At 31.2% G+C, this 17586-nt stretch overlaps 1 protein-coding gene across 2 annotated transcripts in view; it reads right to left on the reverse strand.

Annotated features, from left to right (window-relative positions):
* Nucleotides 1-1116: 1116 nt before the first annotated feature.
* LOC106678231 (synaptic vesicle glycoprotein 2B) overlaps nt 1117-17586 on the reverse strand; it is a 19917-nt gene continuing 3447 nt past the window's right edge. Inside the window, exons 1-10 of one of the 2 annotated variants that reach the window (XM_014416636.3) lie at nt 10903-11163; nt 9028-9189; nt 8746-8908; nt 8542-8663; nt 8214-8455; nt 5161-5336; nt 4762-5012; nt 4525-4684; nt 1375-1502; nt 1117-1302 (exon numbers count right to left, since the gene is read on the reverse strand). In XM_014416636.3, the coding sequence (XP_014272122.1) occupies nt 1253-1302; nt 1375-1502; nt 4525-4684; nt 4762-5012; nt 5161-5336; nt 8214-8455; nt 8542-8663; nt 8746-8908; nt 9028-9189; nt 10903-10957 (1509 nt within the window). In that variant the 5' untranslated portion in view covers nt 10958-11163 and the 3' untranslated portion in view covers nt 1117-1252. Of the gene's footprint in view, nt 1303-1374; nt 1503-4524; nt 4685-4761; nt 5013-5160; nt 5337-8213; nt 8456-8541; nt 8664-8745; nt 8909-9027; nt 9190-10902; nt 11164-17586 lie in introns of those variants that run through there. The other variant, XM_014416635.3, reaches the window with a different exon arrangement.

The following is a 17586-nucleotide window of genomic DNA, read 5'->3' on the forward strand; positions in this document are numbered from 1 at the left end:
AATATTTAGATGTCCTTGGGAATGGCTAAAATGGCCGAAACGTTGGACTGTTGAAATAAATAAGTGTTGAGACAAAAAAGGGTACAAGTTTTGATTTATTTAATAAAAAAAATTTATTTTATTATTTTACATATTTTTATATTTTGTATTAATCGATGAAGACTATTTTGGAGAACACTGGATGTCTGAAAAATTATCAAACAGAAATGGAAGAAGTACAAAGAAACTGGAAAATTGTTTCAAAAGAATACAGAAGGCGAGAAGGCCAAGGTTGCTTTGATCGAGATACTTGAAAGAACTGGTTGGACATATTGATTTGAACCCCTGTTGCCATGAAAGGAAATTATATTTCGAAGAAGGAATCTTCAAAAGAATAAATTTAATTAAATTCGTGGAAAGCCCAGTTCTTGTTTGGTAGATTGACCAGTTGGGTTCTGTCAGATGCGAACCTTTCATTTGTCAACTTCCAACCCCTTAAAAAAGTTATCTTCAATCCACTTAAAATGCTTACTTACTTCCATTCATGTTTCAACGTACATAGCCATATTTAACTCGAGTTCTCTCTTTTAACCTTACCGGTTCAGGTTTATGAAAAATAATTTCCTAATCAATCTTTCCGAATCCATTCTCTTTACATAATTTAATTATTGGAATCTCTTATAGCGGATGAATGAAACTGTATCAGGGTCTATAACAGGACTATACCAGTTAATGTTTTTCTTAGTTCTGAATTGATTCTTATTTATCAATGTCCTTCAATTTTAATTAGTCCTAATATTCTCAATAGGACTACTTTTTCGTATGGTAAAAAATCTTATATAGATTTTTTTTATTCATTCGAATTCAGAACTCACGGCTAATAGTTTTAATAAATAAATAAAAAATAATATTACATACTTCATTAATTTTTGTTTTTCTAAAGACATTTGTTTCCCTATAAAAAATTAAAAGTAAAATTTTAATTAATTGATTTTTATGACTATAACAGTAGACAAATAAATTTCATTTTTCTTATAACAATCTATAATTGTCGATTTCTAATGTGGATTCAGTCACATTTTAAGGATTTAATTTTATGAGGAGGTAAATTAAACGTTAATAAACTGACCATAGGAATATCGTTAAAAAGTATTTATTAAATACATCTTATATACACAGAACTAAATAATATAGCACATTAAATATTACATTATATATACATAAAGCTAATAAAAGCGTATTTTTATGAGTAGGTACGGGACCTCTTCACACTTTAAGATCTTTTCCTCTTCGAAGGAAGAACAAGGCACATGAGTCCAGAAGCTGAAAAAAAAATATTATTGAGCCTAATAGAAATATATTTTATGTACGTAGTAATGGAATAAAATTATTCACCTATGAGTATCACACAAATTCCAAAATAGGCGGGTTCACAGTAATTGTCGAAGAGAGCGCCCATGATCTGACTTCCTACAGCTGCTCCCAGCCTTCCGAAAATGATAGCCACTGCCGTAGCAGTAGACCTATTTAATTTAAAAACAAAAATCTAAATATATTTGTTTTAACTTGTATATACTCTTAAGACAGACTATTATTAAAATTCCTGTCAAAAAGTTATCTTTTTATATCTTATAATTTATAAAGAGGATACTTTCTTGTCCGAGGTTGGTTTCTAATTTTATATGTTTATTATCTAAAATCATTTCCTCCAAATAAATTTTTTAATCATAATTAGATTTTTATAAATTAATTAACAATATTCAAACAGGATGTAATATACAATTACAACTCGAGACGAACTCACTTCCCGGATGGTATTGTCGTCTAATGTTATTAAGGAATATTTATAATGAATTTTTAAAGTGGGCCGTTTTTTCATCGAAGAGATTCGAAGGAAAAAAACTATTGAGAGGAAATATTATTTAGATATAATTAGCTGCCTAATGATAACATGAGTTAATCGAAACTAATTTTAATTAGGTTTTGTTGTTTTATTTATTTTTTTCAAGTGTGTTATGAATAAGATTTGAAGTATTTTTTTGTCATCTAAATATGTTTTAATTGTTTTCCTGTGATATCATCAATTATTTTCGCAGAATTTACGTAAGTAGGAAAAATAATTTACGTAAAATGTGGTATCATTCACAATTATGGTGTAAAAGTAGTTCATTCTATAATTATAAAACATAAAGATTAATCTCAAAATTAAATTAGTCTTAATTTAAAATTAATTTTTAAAAATGCGAAATATGATAATCTGCTGGGGTGCGGTCAGAAGTTAAGCACGAAGTGAATAATAATTTACAATTTATGTGTTGTAAGTAGCCTTCAGCTCATGTTTTTAAAAGCTATATTTTATAAACGAGATATGAATATAATATAAGATATACGACTAATAACTAAAGTAGAATTACATGCGGAAATATAATATTAAAAAATATATAGTTATAAATACAATATTTTAAACAAAACCTACATAGTTGGCTGAAATGTCGTTGGACGTGGTCAGTAAAAAATTATTTAGTGCGTAATCATGTCGATTAATCTCCAACTATATCTCTATAAGTTTAAATCCATAAATAGTTTCAAAAAATAGGGACCTCAGGCCAATGATGCCAAAAAAAAACTACCTTTTTTGTTGTTAACGTTTAGTAATTGCAAAGTTTTTATCCAAAGTCCTTCGAAAATTTTAATGTACCTTACTCAGAATACCCCACATCATGACCTCAATATCCCTCCTGTCTCAGGCATTATAATCGAAATTCACAACATTTTATGAGAAACTCACTTATCACCCAAATCTCCTAGCATAATCCCTACAAAGTATTACCCATCCCTAAAATCTTCCCGGAAGGTTGAAACAAGAATGGCGCAGAGACCTTTTATAAACGATTATGTTAGAATCATGGCAACGGCCAGATTCTGCACTCAAGTCCGGAGTGTCTTCGGTTAGCGCCCTCTCTCAGCCCCACTGACTTTTAATACGAGTGACACATTGAGAGGCGCCGGGATCTTCTGTAATCCTGGTTCTTCCTTCACATGTAGTAGAACAAGTTCGGTTAGGAGTTCCCCAACCTTACTTTTATTATACTTTAAGTTTTAGTTTTTATTATTTTATTTTATTTTTATTTCAAGTTATGTTGTTTGTGGATGGTTATCATTGCCCTTGTAACAAAATAACGTTTGGTTAATTATTAAACTAGATATTAATGGTAATCTATGATAATAGAATAATTTATGATACAAATATTTTTTTTGGTAATTATTTAATGGTGTTTTATAAAATACAAACCAAATTCATAAGAATATCGATGGTCTTAATATTCTCCTCATCGTCGCAGGACTCTAGATCAGTGGTTCCCAACCGGGGAGCGTTGAGATTCCACAAAATAATTTACGAATAGCTAATAACACTTCAACTCCACCCAATTTCGAACCCTACTATCTCAGTTTTTCTTCAATCTTGCACAAGTTTCGTGTAGGATGCCTACCTTTCTTAACTTTAGCTGAAAAGACGATATTTGACACTCTGTTTGCATCAAATGGTAATGTAGGGGTTCCACTATTATTTACTTCGACCACAAGGGTTCCACCATTTTCCTGTTGGTACCAAATGTGTTCCACCGCCAAAAACAATGTCAGGAAACACTGCTCCGGCGAGTTGTCTAAGAACACAACAATATTCCATGATCCTTCTACAATATCTGTATCGAAGGCGCACCTCAAAGATGAGACTCAAGTCTTAATCACACTACAGAGTTGGCACTGAGGTGGATCTTTCCTTGTTGGTCTCGATCGGTTAACCGACAGAGTACAATTCTCAGGCGCATTATAACTCTCTCCTCTGGAGGATAAGGCCCCCGGTAGCTCACTGTTGGCTTTTTTATTTTGAGCTTATTATTGTTATTTAAGTCCAATTATTTATGATTCTAATCCGTATTGGTTAAAACAGATCTGAAGCATGGCTGTTAGTGGGTGTTTTATTTCCTAGTGAGTTGGCTTCTGTTCATCTACTTTCTCGTTTTCAGGAATCTTAGTGACTAGGAACCAATAAAAATGTAATTTTTTCAGAAGAATTTTCTACCTTTTGAATAGAGTGATGAATTTCTTTAATAATACGTTTTTGAGAAAACTTAAAAAACAGTTTTTAGGGCACTCAAAAAATCAGAGGGAACTATTACCGATTGATATCTTGATGACTGAACTTGGACTGCTATAGAAGACGTCATCTAGCATATATTTCAGCACTCCACCGCCGTATAAAATTGATCGTGTCGAGTCGGTCCTTTTTGAGCCATCATTGGCCTATTGAACTGGTAGTTACTGAGTTATATTTATGGTATTTATCGAGTTATTTTAGTTATTTAGTCATATTTCGTTATTATTTAATTTATATCTCTGTAAATATAGTGTAGATATGCTATCTGATACCTATTAACATTGTCTGTAAATAAGTGATAGAATGTAATATTCATTATTCAATAAAATAAAAAATAGTTGTTGCTAAGTAATTTTTTAAAGCTTATATTAAAATAAATCACCAACCTGACATAAGTCGGGTAATATTCCATTATCAACGCCATTATCAGTGGAAATCCCATGGAAGAATCGACTATAGCGAATCCTAAAGCTGCTATAGTAAGATATTCCTGTGTCAAAAATACTACAACAGCCGTGATGATTCCAGTTGAAATCAGTATACAGGCTGTAAGACAAAACATGGATATTTTTTTATGAACATAGCTGAATGTTGGATACCACAATGACGTTCACCTAACTCACCCAGAAGAAGTTTCTTCCCGAGCCTATCCGCGTAGACACTGACGAATAGCGCGGAAAACACTTGGACGATACCAAGTAAGATGCAGTAGAAGAAGAAATCATAATTGAGCTGACAGTCTTCTATGACTTCCACTGTTCCGTACCTAGACGACATGAGGTCACAGAGGGTCACGTTATATACCTCGTTAATGGTCGAAAAAAGTTTGATTCTGCTTAGCTGCTCGGGGAACCATAGCATGTAGGAGTAAAATCTAAAAAGCAACGGAATCGAAACATTTAACAAAAGCAATAAAGTAATATCAATAAATAACTTTAGAGTATAAACTCATGTAAATTAGAGCTCAACAAATATTAGGCAATATTTTCATATGTAATTTATTTTTTCTATATAGTACTTACGATCCAACTTGGCTAAATAGCAAAATACAAGACATCAAGGTGTACAGAACGAACTCCTTTGAAAATAAAAGTTTGCTTCTAGAGATCATATCCTTAACTGATTTCAGAAAGGGGTTAGTGATTTCGTTATTCTCACCGTACCCTTCATCACTTGAATCTAATACCACATTGAGCACCTGAAAGGAATAAAAAAATCTACATTTTATAAATTTCTTGAAATAAAAAAAAAATTATTTAATTTAGTATATTCTTCATTTATTATTATTTTTATTTTTATTTAAGAATAATTTTTAATTAATAATACTAAACGGAAAAACATTGAACCCTAAAAACCTATATTTTTTATGCATTAATACAAATTGTTGATCAAATTATAAACATTCATTTTAAATTTAACATTTTTGTATCGTTTCATTATTTTCATTGACCATTTTCATACAACTGTCATTTCCTATTTGAGCTGGTTGTGACAATTATGACGGCTATTTGCTTTGCGATGGAAGCCTCAATTGAAAGCGATGAAAACATCTTAATCTTCAGCGACTCCCGAGCCGTAATACAAAAGTGATCAAAATCAGGTATCGAAGAGTCACCCACGGAAGAAAAGTGCTGAAACATGGCTGCTATTATGAAGAAAAGAGCTCTTATGAGATTATAGCTCTGCGGTGGACACCAGGCCATGTTGGCATATATGGTAATGAACAAGCTGACAAGTTGACTAAGCTCGGTTGTGCAGAGAACCAGCCTGTTCGACCACTTTCCTACAGAAAAGCGAAATCAATTATAACTTCTTACTGCAAGGACAGTACAAGCGTTAAACACAAAGTTGCAGCGGAAGGAAAGAAGTGGGAGAGCATACTGCATAAGGATAAACGATAAGGATAAATTAGCAGAACTGAGGGAGTGGCTTGTTTTCGCCTAATAAAAAGACATAATCTGCTCCAAAAACACCTCCATCGATTAGGCATCGTAAATGTCTTCTATGCAACATGGAAGACATGGATGGGAACCATCTTTTGATGGAAGATATTCAGCAGGATCCGGACCAACTAAGGGCAAAAGTAAACATCACTTGTATTGGGCTGCGAGGGGGAAATGACGTGATGGTTTACTTCTGGCCAAGAAAAAAAAAATACATTTTTGTCTTCACTACGCTGTATTTTCAACGGAAAAAATAACTCGATAGGACACGATTCCTCTCTAGAACAGTAATAAGTACCAGCGAAGTCCTGATGAACAGGCTTTTGAAATGATAAAACTCCTACCAGTTAATTTATTAGACAAAATTCATAATTTATACAACAAAATATTGTCCGGAGGTATTTTCCCAAAATAGAAGAAGGAATCTATAATCATTCCGGTTTTAAAAGCCGGTATATCCAAAATTGATGACACTAATTACCGTGAAATTTCGCTCACAAATTGTCTTTTAAAATTTAAGAAAGGATGGCAAACAAACGTCTTACTTGATTACATGACAAACAAGGGGACAAGGCGATACGCAATGTGGATTTCGCAACAATCACACTACCTTATACAATTTTGTAAGAATGACTACCCAGATTCAAGAAGCATTCGTCAACAAGGAATATACAGTGGATATATTTTTTGACACTAAAAACGTCTTTGATACTGTGTGTCCGGTCAGTATCCTGAAACAGTTGCACCGATGGGGTTTGTGGGTAACTCTAGCAAACTTCGTCATGGGATTCCTATAAACAAGGTTTTGGTAGTGAAAATACTGCTATAAAAAAATCTATAAATAATGGCGTACCTCAAGGGTCCGTACTGAGCATTTTTTCTATCACAATACCTCTAATATCTGACTGTTTCACACCTAATATGCTACTTATATCCACATCACCTGACCAGCAATGCATTAAGATCTATCTTCAGAACACTATAAATAAATTAACATTATGATCTCAATGAACGGGTTTCAAGTTTTCAACAAACGATAAATGCTGTATACACCTGCCGCCATACCCCGTAACCCGTTATTCCACCACAATTATTCATAAATAACATTCATCTTGTATACGCCAATCAAGTTAGATTTTCTTCACCAAAAGTTAGCAGCCAAATATTTGACCAAACTTTATACCCAACCAGAAAATCCTATATATAAATATGTTTTTGAATAGAATAACATCGGTATACATGAACGACCACCTCAGTTTCGTATATAAAGTATCTTCCACAGTGACTCATATCTTTGAATAGTATCCCCAATCCAGAGGGATCATGGAAACATGTGCCGTCCTCAGCATATTCTAGCGCCTTGGGCGATAATAAGGAGAATATTAACAAAACGATTAAGCTCATTAAATCTACCAGATTGGTTACCCTGGTTTGAGTATGAATTCTTTATTGTAAATTTACATTGAATAGCTATAATAAATCTTTATTATCTGAAATTATGTTATCATAACCAGCCCTCATTATCATCTATAATCCATATAAAAATTCAATTGATACTTTATCTAAAGTTACTTTTTTTAACTATATTTTTATTTATAATTTAAACAGTTGTGTTACAATTAGACATTATTTTTAAAATATCATTTCATACTAAATGATAAAGATTTAGTAATGTTCGTGTAAATTACTTATTTAATATTAATGGGCTCAATTGTAGAAATAGCGAGTCAAATCTTGGCGCCTGAACAAAATATTCTCGTAGTCAGAAAAGGGCTATCTGCTCATGCGCTGGTTCAGAAAATCATAAACGAATCAGGGACAGAAAATTGACTAGACACACTTAAAATCAGTGAGAAAAGAAAGAATATTGATAAAGCGATAATATTTAAGGCGTATAACCTCACAATTTACCCCTTTTTATTAACATTGGAACGTCCCAAAAAAAACCAAAAAAAAAACATGTTATTGAATTGGTAATATAGATTTGATCCGATCTCGGAAAGAATATAAGAGAAGAACCCTAGATTCATAAAAAGTTGTATGGATAAGAGATAATAATAAAGTCGAGTAATTAAATTCCATACGAATACAATATAATATTTTATTTTTTTAAATATACATGAATTACCTACAGGGAAATCCTCCTTCTTCATTTTATTGTTTACTGCATAAATCTTTTTCAGGATTTCTAGAGTCCCATCAGCATCACCTTTGTTCAGAAGAAACTTCGGGGTTTCAGGGATCCTCCAAAAACAAACCACAGAAATGAACATCGGAATACTGATAATTATTATATACAATCTCCATGAAGTAAAAGTTATGAAACCGAAAATAGAAGTTTTCATTTCCAATGGGAGCACCAGCCATGCCAAACCTGCATAAAAAGTATGTTAAAAGTTAGTAATTGGTATTTAATTAATCTAATTATTAATTTATCGTGTTAAAATATATATGTACAACCTGGAAGAATAATGTTCGACAATAAACTGATGCATGTCGCGATTATAAGACCTTTAGCCCTAATGGACTGTGGGCTGAATTCACTCACGAAGACATACGCAGGAGTGAAGGAACCAGTTAATCTAAAATTTATAAAGCGATAATGTCAATAGTAAATGTTATTAGAAAAATAAATTTTATTGAAAAATCAAACCGGATACTTACACTATCCCATTGACAAAATTTATTGCCATGAGTGTGATATGGTTCGGAGCAACACTGCTTAGCAGCAAAAGTAAGGTGCTGATGGTCTGTGTGATTGCGCAAAGTTTTTTCCTTCCGTAAGCATCCGATAAAAAGCCTGCCAGCGGTCCGGCAACGACCATACCTTAAAAACAAGAAACAATCGTCGGGATTCTAATGCAAGTGGATGATCCTAAATAGATCCTTTAGAGAGTAAGGTGAAAAATGTGGAATGAATATTGTCAGCTAAAAATTATTTCTCACCCGTGAAAGTAGTTGAAGTCAGCATTCCCTTTTCCGTGTTAGAGAGTTTCAAGTCACAGCCTGCCGCAGGAAGCACCATCGCCATGGCTTCGATATTCAACATTGAGGCAAAGAGAAGAAATCCGGTGGCGAAGATCACATAGGTGGTATATAGTCCGGAACCTGTTGGTAACAGTGTAAAGTGTAGAGTGTGTAAGTACATACAATTTTTTAAAAAAAGTTATAAATAGAAAATTAAAAAAATATCATTATGTCCGGGTGTAAGAGGTTTTGAAACTAAACAATTGAATTTTATGTATACCTCTTGTATATTGCTTTCAGTTAAGTGTATGTGGAAAATACAGAATACCCTCTATTCTGTACATCATAAGCTATGAAAAAGTTTATATAATATAAGGATTTGTCCTTAAAATTTGTCCTTTTCCTTCATTCTTAAAAAAAAAAAAAAATTAGAACATCTTATTAATTAACTTGGTCTTATGCTGGCCATGTCTAATGGTAAATAGAACTTAATTAACTTAATATATATTTTTTAAATTAGGGATGATTCTACTGCAATTTAAAAACTTATTCTCTACTATTCAGTAAGAACTTCAAAAGTGTGTAATTAAAAATGAGAGGGCTTATCTCAGTAAAGTTTTAGATTTTGAAGCTCATACACACATAATATCGATGGGAAACCTGAAGAAAATTTGATATGATGAGGTTCAAAACTGTGATATCATAGAGTTAGCGTGGAATGACCCAGGATCGTCAGTCTCTACGGAAAATACGACTGAAATGTGATTTTAAAACAAATAAGGGCAATAGTAACATGGTGGAGAAAGTAGCTCAGACAATTAAATCATTTCAGGAAATATAAAGATAAGTAATATAAGATAAAGATAAGAATGGAAAATAAGAAATAAAGGCTTGATATAAAAGGAGAAGTAATTCTATTTTAAATCGTATCATTTTTTGTCCCATTTCTTAAACTGACATATTATAAGTATGTATTGATTTCTTTAATTTGTTTGTACTGTAAGTAGAGTAAGGTGAAGATTTATTTCTGAACTTGGGATATGTTTAAAAAAAAAAAAATCTGCTGAAGTATAGACCTACCTACCTACCTAGAAACTTTTAAAATAATAAAAATGCTAAAAGATGGAGAGAAGAATTTAAAACATAACAGAATAATAAAACATGTATTTAAATACTTATGGTTATTTTATGAGACTTAGTATCGCATCAGAGGAACAGTCAGAACAATAAAACTGAGTGTAAAGGAAAAGGTCTCAGATAAATTCATCCTGGAACTAGAGTTTAAAATTAAAAGTAAAAAGATAACTGAGGAATCAGCTAATGGATTTTATCACACGAAGCTATGACGAGGAATCCAAGATGAGCAGAGCATTGAGCATGCCTACAAATCTGAGTACTAAATCAAATGGCATTAAACGGCATAACTAGGCGCGTGGGCCGAAGGAACAGTAAAACCCTCGAGGTACTGAAAAAATGATCGAGCATTCAAAAAAATTAAATAAAATGTCTCTCCAATGCTAAATACATACACATAGTACATAATGTACTTAGCATTGTGGATAATTAAATTCCTGTATTAAAACCAAGTAATTACGATGATTTCTCTATTACTTTATACATAATAGATTAAAATAAATATATTTGTTGATACCTAAGATAAGTAAAGCGTATATATTTAAAAGCTGTTTAATAATATAATTTATAAATTAAAAAAAAAATTACTATTTTAAAAATTGATCTTTCCTGAAAATGCCAGGCTAATATAAAAAAAATAATTCACGAACTAAATTATTAAAAATAACAGTTTAAAGAATCATATATTTTGAATTTGGCAAAATTTAGACCAAAGATTACCTGCAATATCCATTGCCTCGTCCAGGGGAACATCAGTTTTCTTCTGTAAGATCATTGTTGATCAAATAGCTATCACCTCCAAAAAAAATTTTCTTACGAGCCTATTATTCACAATTGAAACAGCTCTTGTACATTCGAAAAATATTTACTGTTTTAGCGAGCTGATGTTTCCCTAAAAAGACTAAATGAAAAATCTCTAACTTTAGACTGTACTGAGATGTTGGCAGTTCTACTGGATGGAAATAACTTACTGACCGGCCCGAAGCTTCTAAAGGGATTTCTATATCAATTTGACCATGACACTAAGCAATTAGTAATGTCATTTTCTGATCGGCTCAGAATTTACAGCACAACTGTTCCATTCAAATTATATGTTGTAACCCTAAATGTTCAATGGTAAGTTATCCCAGTCGTCACTATCTTTTATTCATAAAATTAATAAAGAGAAAAGTAATAAAAGTTGATTTTATTGCTATTTTACATTAGAAGATCACTAAATGTGAACACTAAAAACATTAGACCCGGTTTAAATTATTATTAAATTATTAAATATAAATAGATTTACGAAATACAAGATACCGTCACAAAATTGTCTATTTTTGAAGAGATCTGGACAAAACTCATTTTATTGATTTCATTTGGAAACGTAGTCTGTCTAATTCAATTATAATATCTATTTGATATTATATATTGATCGAAGTTTGAGATGTCAGTCCGTCAAAATGTGCTTGAATGAACTACCGCCCCGTTTTATGCCTCCGGATTCTATGAATATTATCACAATTTATCACTAAAAACAAGTATCATAGAAATTTTCATAAGAAATATTTTGTGATCCAGCGATGTTTTAAAAAAATATTCTGATTGACTTTTCCCAATAAACAAATATAACTTATGAAGATTTCTTCAAAATGCTTCTATTAACTTCAGATCCACTGATATTAACCCTGTAAATTCTTCTTAGGAAAAAAATAAAACATCCGAATGAAAAAGTACAAGAAATGCTACTAATGGACAGTGTTGATGCAGCTCCGAATTGCATTGTCAGCTAATGGAATTGAAGAAGAAGCTAAATATTTGAGTGTTTTGTAATGATTAAAAATATTGACGTTCTAAAAAAATAAATAATTAAATTTTTTTTTGGTTAATTTAAATTTTATTAGCAATTTCTCCAATGAGTTTTAAACATTATTTGTAATAAAAACCTATAATAATAACTAATTACCATATCATTATTTTAAGTTTATCTTTTAGAATAACCAAAAGTGGTAATATAGTAAATGCTACAAATTTGGTCAATTATGCCCCGTTTTGGAACACTATACGTAATTTATAAGATTATATACTCAAATAAAGACCTATACTAGAGATCTATCTATTTAATTTTTTTTCCTACCCTTCATTAAAATAAAATTAGTACAAAATTCTGAGGAGGATTCGCGGACCCCAAAATCACGTAAGAGGAGTATAAGAGAAATTCCAATGGGGGAATATATAGGAATTTGGAAGACTTGGAAACAGTCATCAGGACCAGGGGACTGAGATTTTATGAGCACGTGGTCAGAATGGAAAATGAGAGACTAGATAAGAAAATTTTCAAGAGTCTGCAGCTATAAACGTATATCAAAAACAAGTGAAAGAGAAACTAGGTAGACTAAAAATAACGGATCGGAAAAACTGCTTGGATCGAGAGCATTTTGGGAATAAACTAAAAGAGGTTGGGATCCTTGTGGGAAAGAAGGAGAGACGAGGAACTAGGGAAGAGCGGTAGGAACAGTCCAGAAGGATGAAAGCGTATTGGAGTAGAAGGAAAGTGGAAGGAGTGAGGATGAATCGAAAATGATATTTGCGTGGTCCTTGCTAACCGGTTCGTGAAAAATTTTTTACAGAATGAAAAAAAATGAAGTGATTATATTAAAATTATTAACAACGAATTCAATTCAACGAAATATAGAACAACAAATTACCAAAGGAATAAGTAAAAAAAACAAAACAAATAATTAACTAAGAAAAAATCTTAAAAGGGAATAATACGTAATGTAAGCATTTGTTTTCCTACTGTGTGAGTCACCAATGAAAATATACGCAGTCACTCTCCCTGATTTAGACAAACCGACTATAATTATAGAAAATTTACAAAAAAAGTAATATCCCTTTTAAGGAATATTCTTCGTTTGGGGGCATAGCAATGGTTCAAAGAATTTATTATTTAGTTAATTCAGTGGGGTAGAGCAATTGGGGCGGGGAAGCACTTTTAGCAAGGGGCAAAATTTCACAATAACTAATAACATCTTACAAAAATTTGAACCGTTTCATCTCATGAATTGTTTGTTTGTAATCTGTATAGTACAGGATAAATATGATTGTTGATGCCAAAATGTTCATTAGATTTACAGTAAATTTTAGTATTTAAATTAAAATTAATAAATAAGGGGGTGGCAAAATTTCCTCCAACCCAGGCGGCTGACGTCCACGCTACGCCTTTGTTTTGTGATATCACATAACATCGGTGATCATATACAATTATACTATTTAATACACTCACTTTAGCATAATATTAGTTTAAACTTTATATACTAAAAATACAAAGTATATTAGTCGAAAAATAATAGTCTTTACATAGTATCTTACAATGTATACACTATTACAGCAAAAGGGATGTTTAAATATCATAAAGTTACTAAATTTGTATAACAAGCTACAAAAAAGAAGGAAAAAAATATTATTTTATTGCAAGATCTGAGACAAAGCAATGTTTTTTAGTAAAAGTTTTGATCCTACTAAAAAGCTTCAGAGAAAGTTCAATAATAAACCTTATTGTATATAATTAAATACGAATCAGTCCGTAAATGAATAACAACAAATATTTAATTGATAAAACAATTTATAACTTTGTTCCATTCATTTGTAGATTATACAAAAACAAAACAAAAAAAACTCTGAAGACAGTAAAACGTAAAGGACCTTGAAAATTATTTAGTTAAAATTTAGTAAAGATTGGTTCATTTTTTTATTATAATTGTAAATTTATAATTATAATTGTAATTAATTATGTAATTATAATAAAAATTATGAAGTCTTATGGTTTCCAAAACGTCAGCCACAAAATCTATAAGTTAAAACAAATTTACATTCGAGTATTGGTATCGTCTCAAATCCACGACGATTTATCAATTGCCGCTCCTCTAGCTAATTGCTCATGAGCAATTCGAACAATTGAGGAAAACTGTAGTATTTAAATAATAATTTAAAAAATGTGTTTTCTGTGTCACGTACCTTTTTCCCGACTATCCTCGCTTGGTATATAAATATAAAAATAAACTCAGAATCATAAAATCTCATAAACATAATATTTTATAACACAATTTTTATTATTTATTTATTCTCACGAAATCGAACAACGTTTCGGTTTGTTTTTTTTTGCCCATAATCAAGTTCACTATTTTATTACAATTTACAAATCTCAAATGTTTTTGTAATGAAACCAAATTTCACAGTTATTATTCTTATTTTTTTTCTGTTTCTTTACTAATTATACTTTTTTAAAACAATACCTATGAATAGTTAGGTGGACATAAGAGAAAAGTACTAATTCATTGGTAATATATAACTAATAAATAACAGTTAATATTAATAATCACTTATAATAAAAATAGAGTTTTCAACTTAAACAAAAATTATAGACTGGTAATGAGGAAACAGTGCCAATAGAGAAAAAATTCATACTGAAACCAGAGTTTAAAATTAAAAGTAAAAAGATAACTGAGAAATCAGCTAATGGATTTTGTCACATGAAATTATGACGAGTTCAAGATGAGCTGAGCATTGAGCATGCCCACAAACATGAGTACTAAATTAAATGGCATTAAACGGCATAACTAGGCGCGTGAGCCGAAGGAACAGTGAAACTCCCGATCTACTGAAAAAAATGATCGAGCATTCAAAAAAATTAAATAAAATGTCTCACCAATGCTAAATACATACACATAGAACATAATGTACTTAACATTGTGGATAATTAAATTTCTATATTAAAACCAAGTAATTACGACGATTTCTCTATTACTTTATACATGATAGATTAAAATAAACATATTTTTTTATACCTACGGTAATGGGAAAACAGTCCCAATAGAGAAAAATTCAATCTATAAAAATTCTTTGTATACAAAATTATTTTAATAAGTTTACATGTCCAGAAGATAATTATAAGATAAGTAAAAAAAAAAGAATAGTAACTACGAAATTTGGTTTAATTTCAAAAATATCTTAGATTTGTAAGTTGTCATAAAATGTTTAACTTAAGTTTTAAATTATTTATTAAAATACAACGCAAAAGTTTTTTATTAAAAACTGTTGATTTTAAATCATTTTATTTTAGAACTAGATAATTGGCAAAAAAAAACCAGAAACTTTGTTCGGAAGTCATAAGAATAAAGAAGAATGAGAAAGCGAATAAAGATTTAACAAATCCTTTAGAACTCTTTATTGTTGTTGTTGTTATCAGATTACAACCTTTTATTGTTAATTACAAAATTTAATAAAAAGTCTAATTAATTATGAATATAATTTTATTATCTGAGCAATAATCAGTGACGAACCGAGGATGGAGCCCGAAACACTCTGATCATCCCAATAATAAATTGTATCAATACGTTTTTCATAATTTTAATTTTATTATTATGTGGGCGACAGACCATGGAGGTCTAAGTCCTCACGCGAAGCATTAGGAAATACATTCCTGACGTGGTTTTTTCGTAGGGTGGGTTCGTCACGTCACGCGACGCCTATTTTTTGTGAGTGCCAACCATTGGCTAACGGGCCTTAAAAATTCCTGGGGAGAGGTTGTGAGTGAGTTTTGTATTATTTTATGCTTGAAAAAATCCCGAGAGGGACCGGGACTCGATCTAACAACCTAGGGATTGGTAGACTGGCGCGTTAACACGCTGCTATCGCTACCCCGGTTTTCCTTATTTAACTCAATAAAAAAACATAAATAAGTCAGTAATATAATGAGATATTAACACACTAATTATGGGGAATATACTCTCACACAAAAGACACCCCTAACTATATACAATCTTATAAAAAAAAAATAGGATAAAATAAGTAAATAAAAATAACAATTCTTCATAAGAGATATAAGTAAAAGTAATAACAAAAACAATGAGATTTATGGATTTAACAAAATAAATAATTGGCTTCTAATGCAAAAGAAAAAAAGTGAATTTAAGAAAAAGATGAAGAGAAAAATAAAAATAAGTTAAGATAAAATAATTTTAGAGTGACAATAACAGCTGGAACATAGCTGGATGTTCTGCAGCAACCTGGACTTTATTCTTTGTACTGTAGGTGGGATTCCCAAGTTGTAGGGCACTGCTCCTTTAACTGTAGGTAACTGGGAGTGAAACTTCATTAAACTTTTTTCGATGCAATCCTCTATTGTCTCGATTTGTAATTCTCGGTGCAATAGGCTGTTTCATACAAATCAAAGAGCATCCACTGTTATTCTTACGACTCATTTTGAAAATATTATAATTTTTTACTTTTCGTAAAGGATGCCGCTCCCCAGACTTTACAACCAACATCAGCAGTCGCCTGAGAATTGTTTTTATAACAAGAATAGCTGTTTCTGATTTTAATTTGGATTTTCTATTTAGGATACGATAAAACGCCGCCATAACTATTCGCGTTATATAAACAAAGATACGATCTTCGCGATCCTTTACCAAACTGTAAGATTCACTCTTATTTGTTTTTTCTTTCGTAATACATTCCGAGTTGAGACGTCTCTAGCGAGGCTGGTGGACGACGCAGTCGACCAACAGTTTTCTCGATCTGGCGCCATACATTTGCTAGTATCAATAAAATCTGGTAAAAACCTAGGAGTATTAGAAACAGCAGTTTTTTTTTTTTTTAAATAATTCTTAAAAATAGTTAATATACAAGTATGGATGGCACCGTGGGGCACAGCAGCATTATTAAAAGGGTCCGGGGAAGGGAACACCTACTCCTAATCCAACCTGCTCCTGAATGATGAACTGAGGACTACTAAAATACTGAGTTTAATCATCCTCAGTTCATAATTTTTCTTATTTTTAAAGATAGTAAATGGAACAGAAAGGAATCAAGAGGAAAAAATTTTTAATTTTTTTTTAACAAAAAAAAAATTAGAAAAGTGATTATATTATATCACACTTATCTTGATGTGAGTTATCCATTATAGTATGACTAACATGTCACTTAGTGCAATAGAAAAAAATAAAATTGAAATTTGAAGAACTTCAAAGAGGAATTAAAGGTAGAAAATGACTATTCCGTTTTAGTTAATGTGCGTGAAACCTAAAAAGAGATAATTTATATTCTACATATAGATTTAAACTGTTCGTATTTCAACAAGCTTTTTCTATCATTGGTTCCACTGTGCGATGTCCGCTAGAGAACAACAAATCAATCATTGCATTATATAGATATCTGTGTATTACGACGAATGTATCGTACCTACGTATCTTTCAAAACTGTACATTTTAATGTAGCTTTACGGACTTCTATCTTGGCTAAGTTGCCTGTTTCTCAAAAGTCATTTTTTTTTTATTATATCTCCTTCTATCGACTATTCTAGTCTCGAAAATATAATCTGTTCGTTCATTAGGTTTCAATTGAAAATGTTCTGGTTAGTAAGAA

Source organism: Halyomorpha halys, unplaced genomic scaffold (genome assembly GCF_000696795.3).
Source record: "Halyomorpha halys isolate HHAL.00 unplaced genomic scaffold, Hhal_1.1 Scaffold128.1, whole genome shotgun sequence".
NCBI lineage: Eukaryota > Metazoa > Arthropoda > Insecta > Hemiptera > Pentatomidae > Halyomorpha > Halyomorpha halys.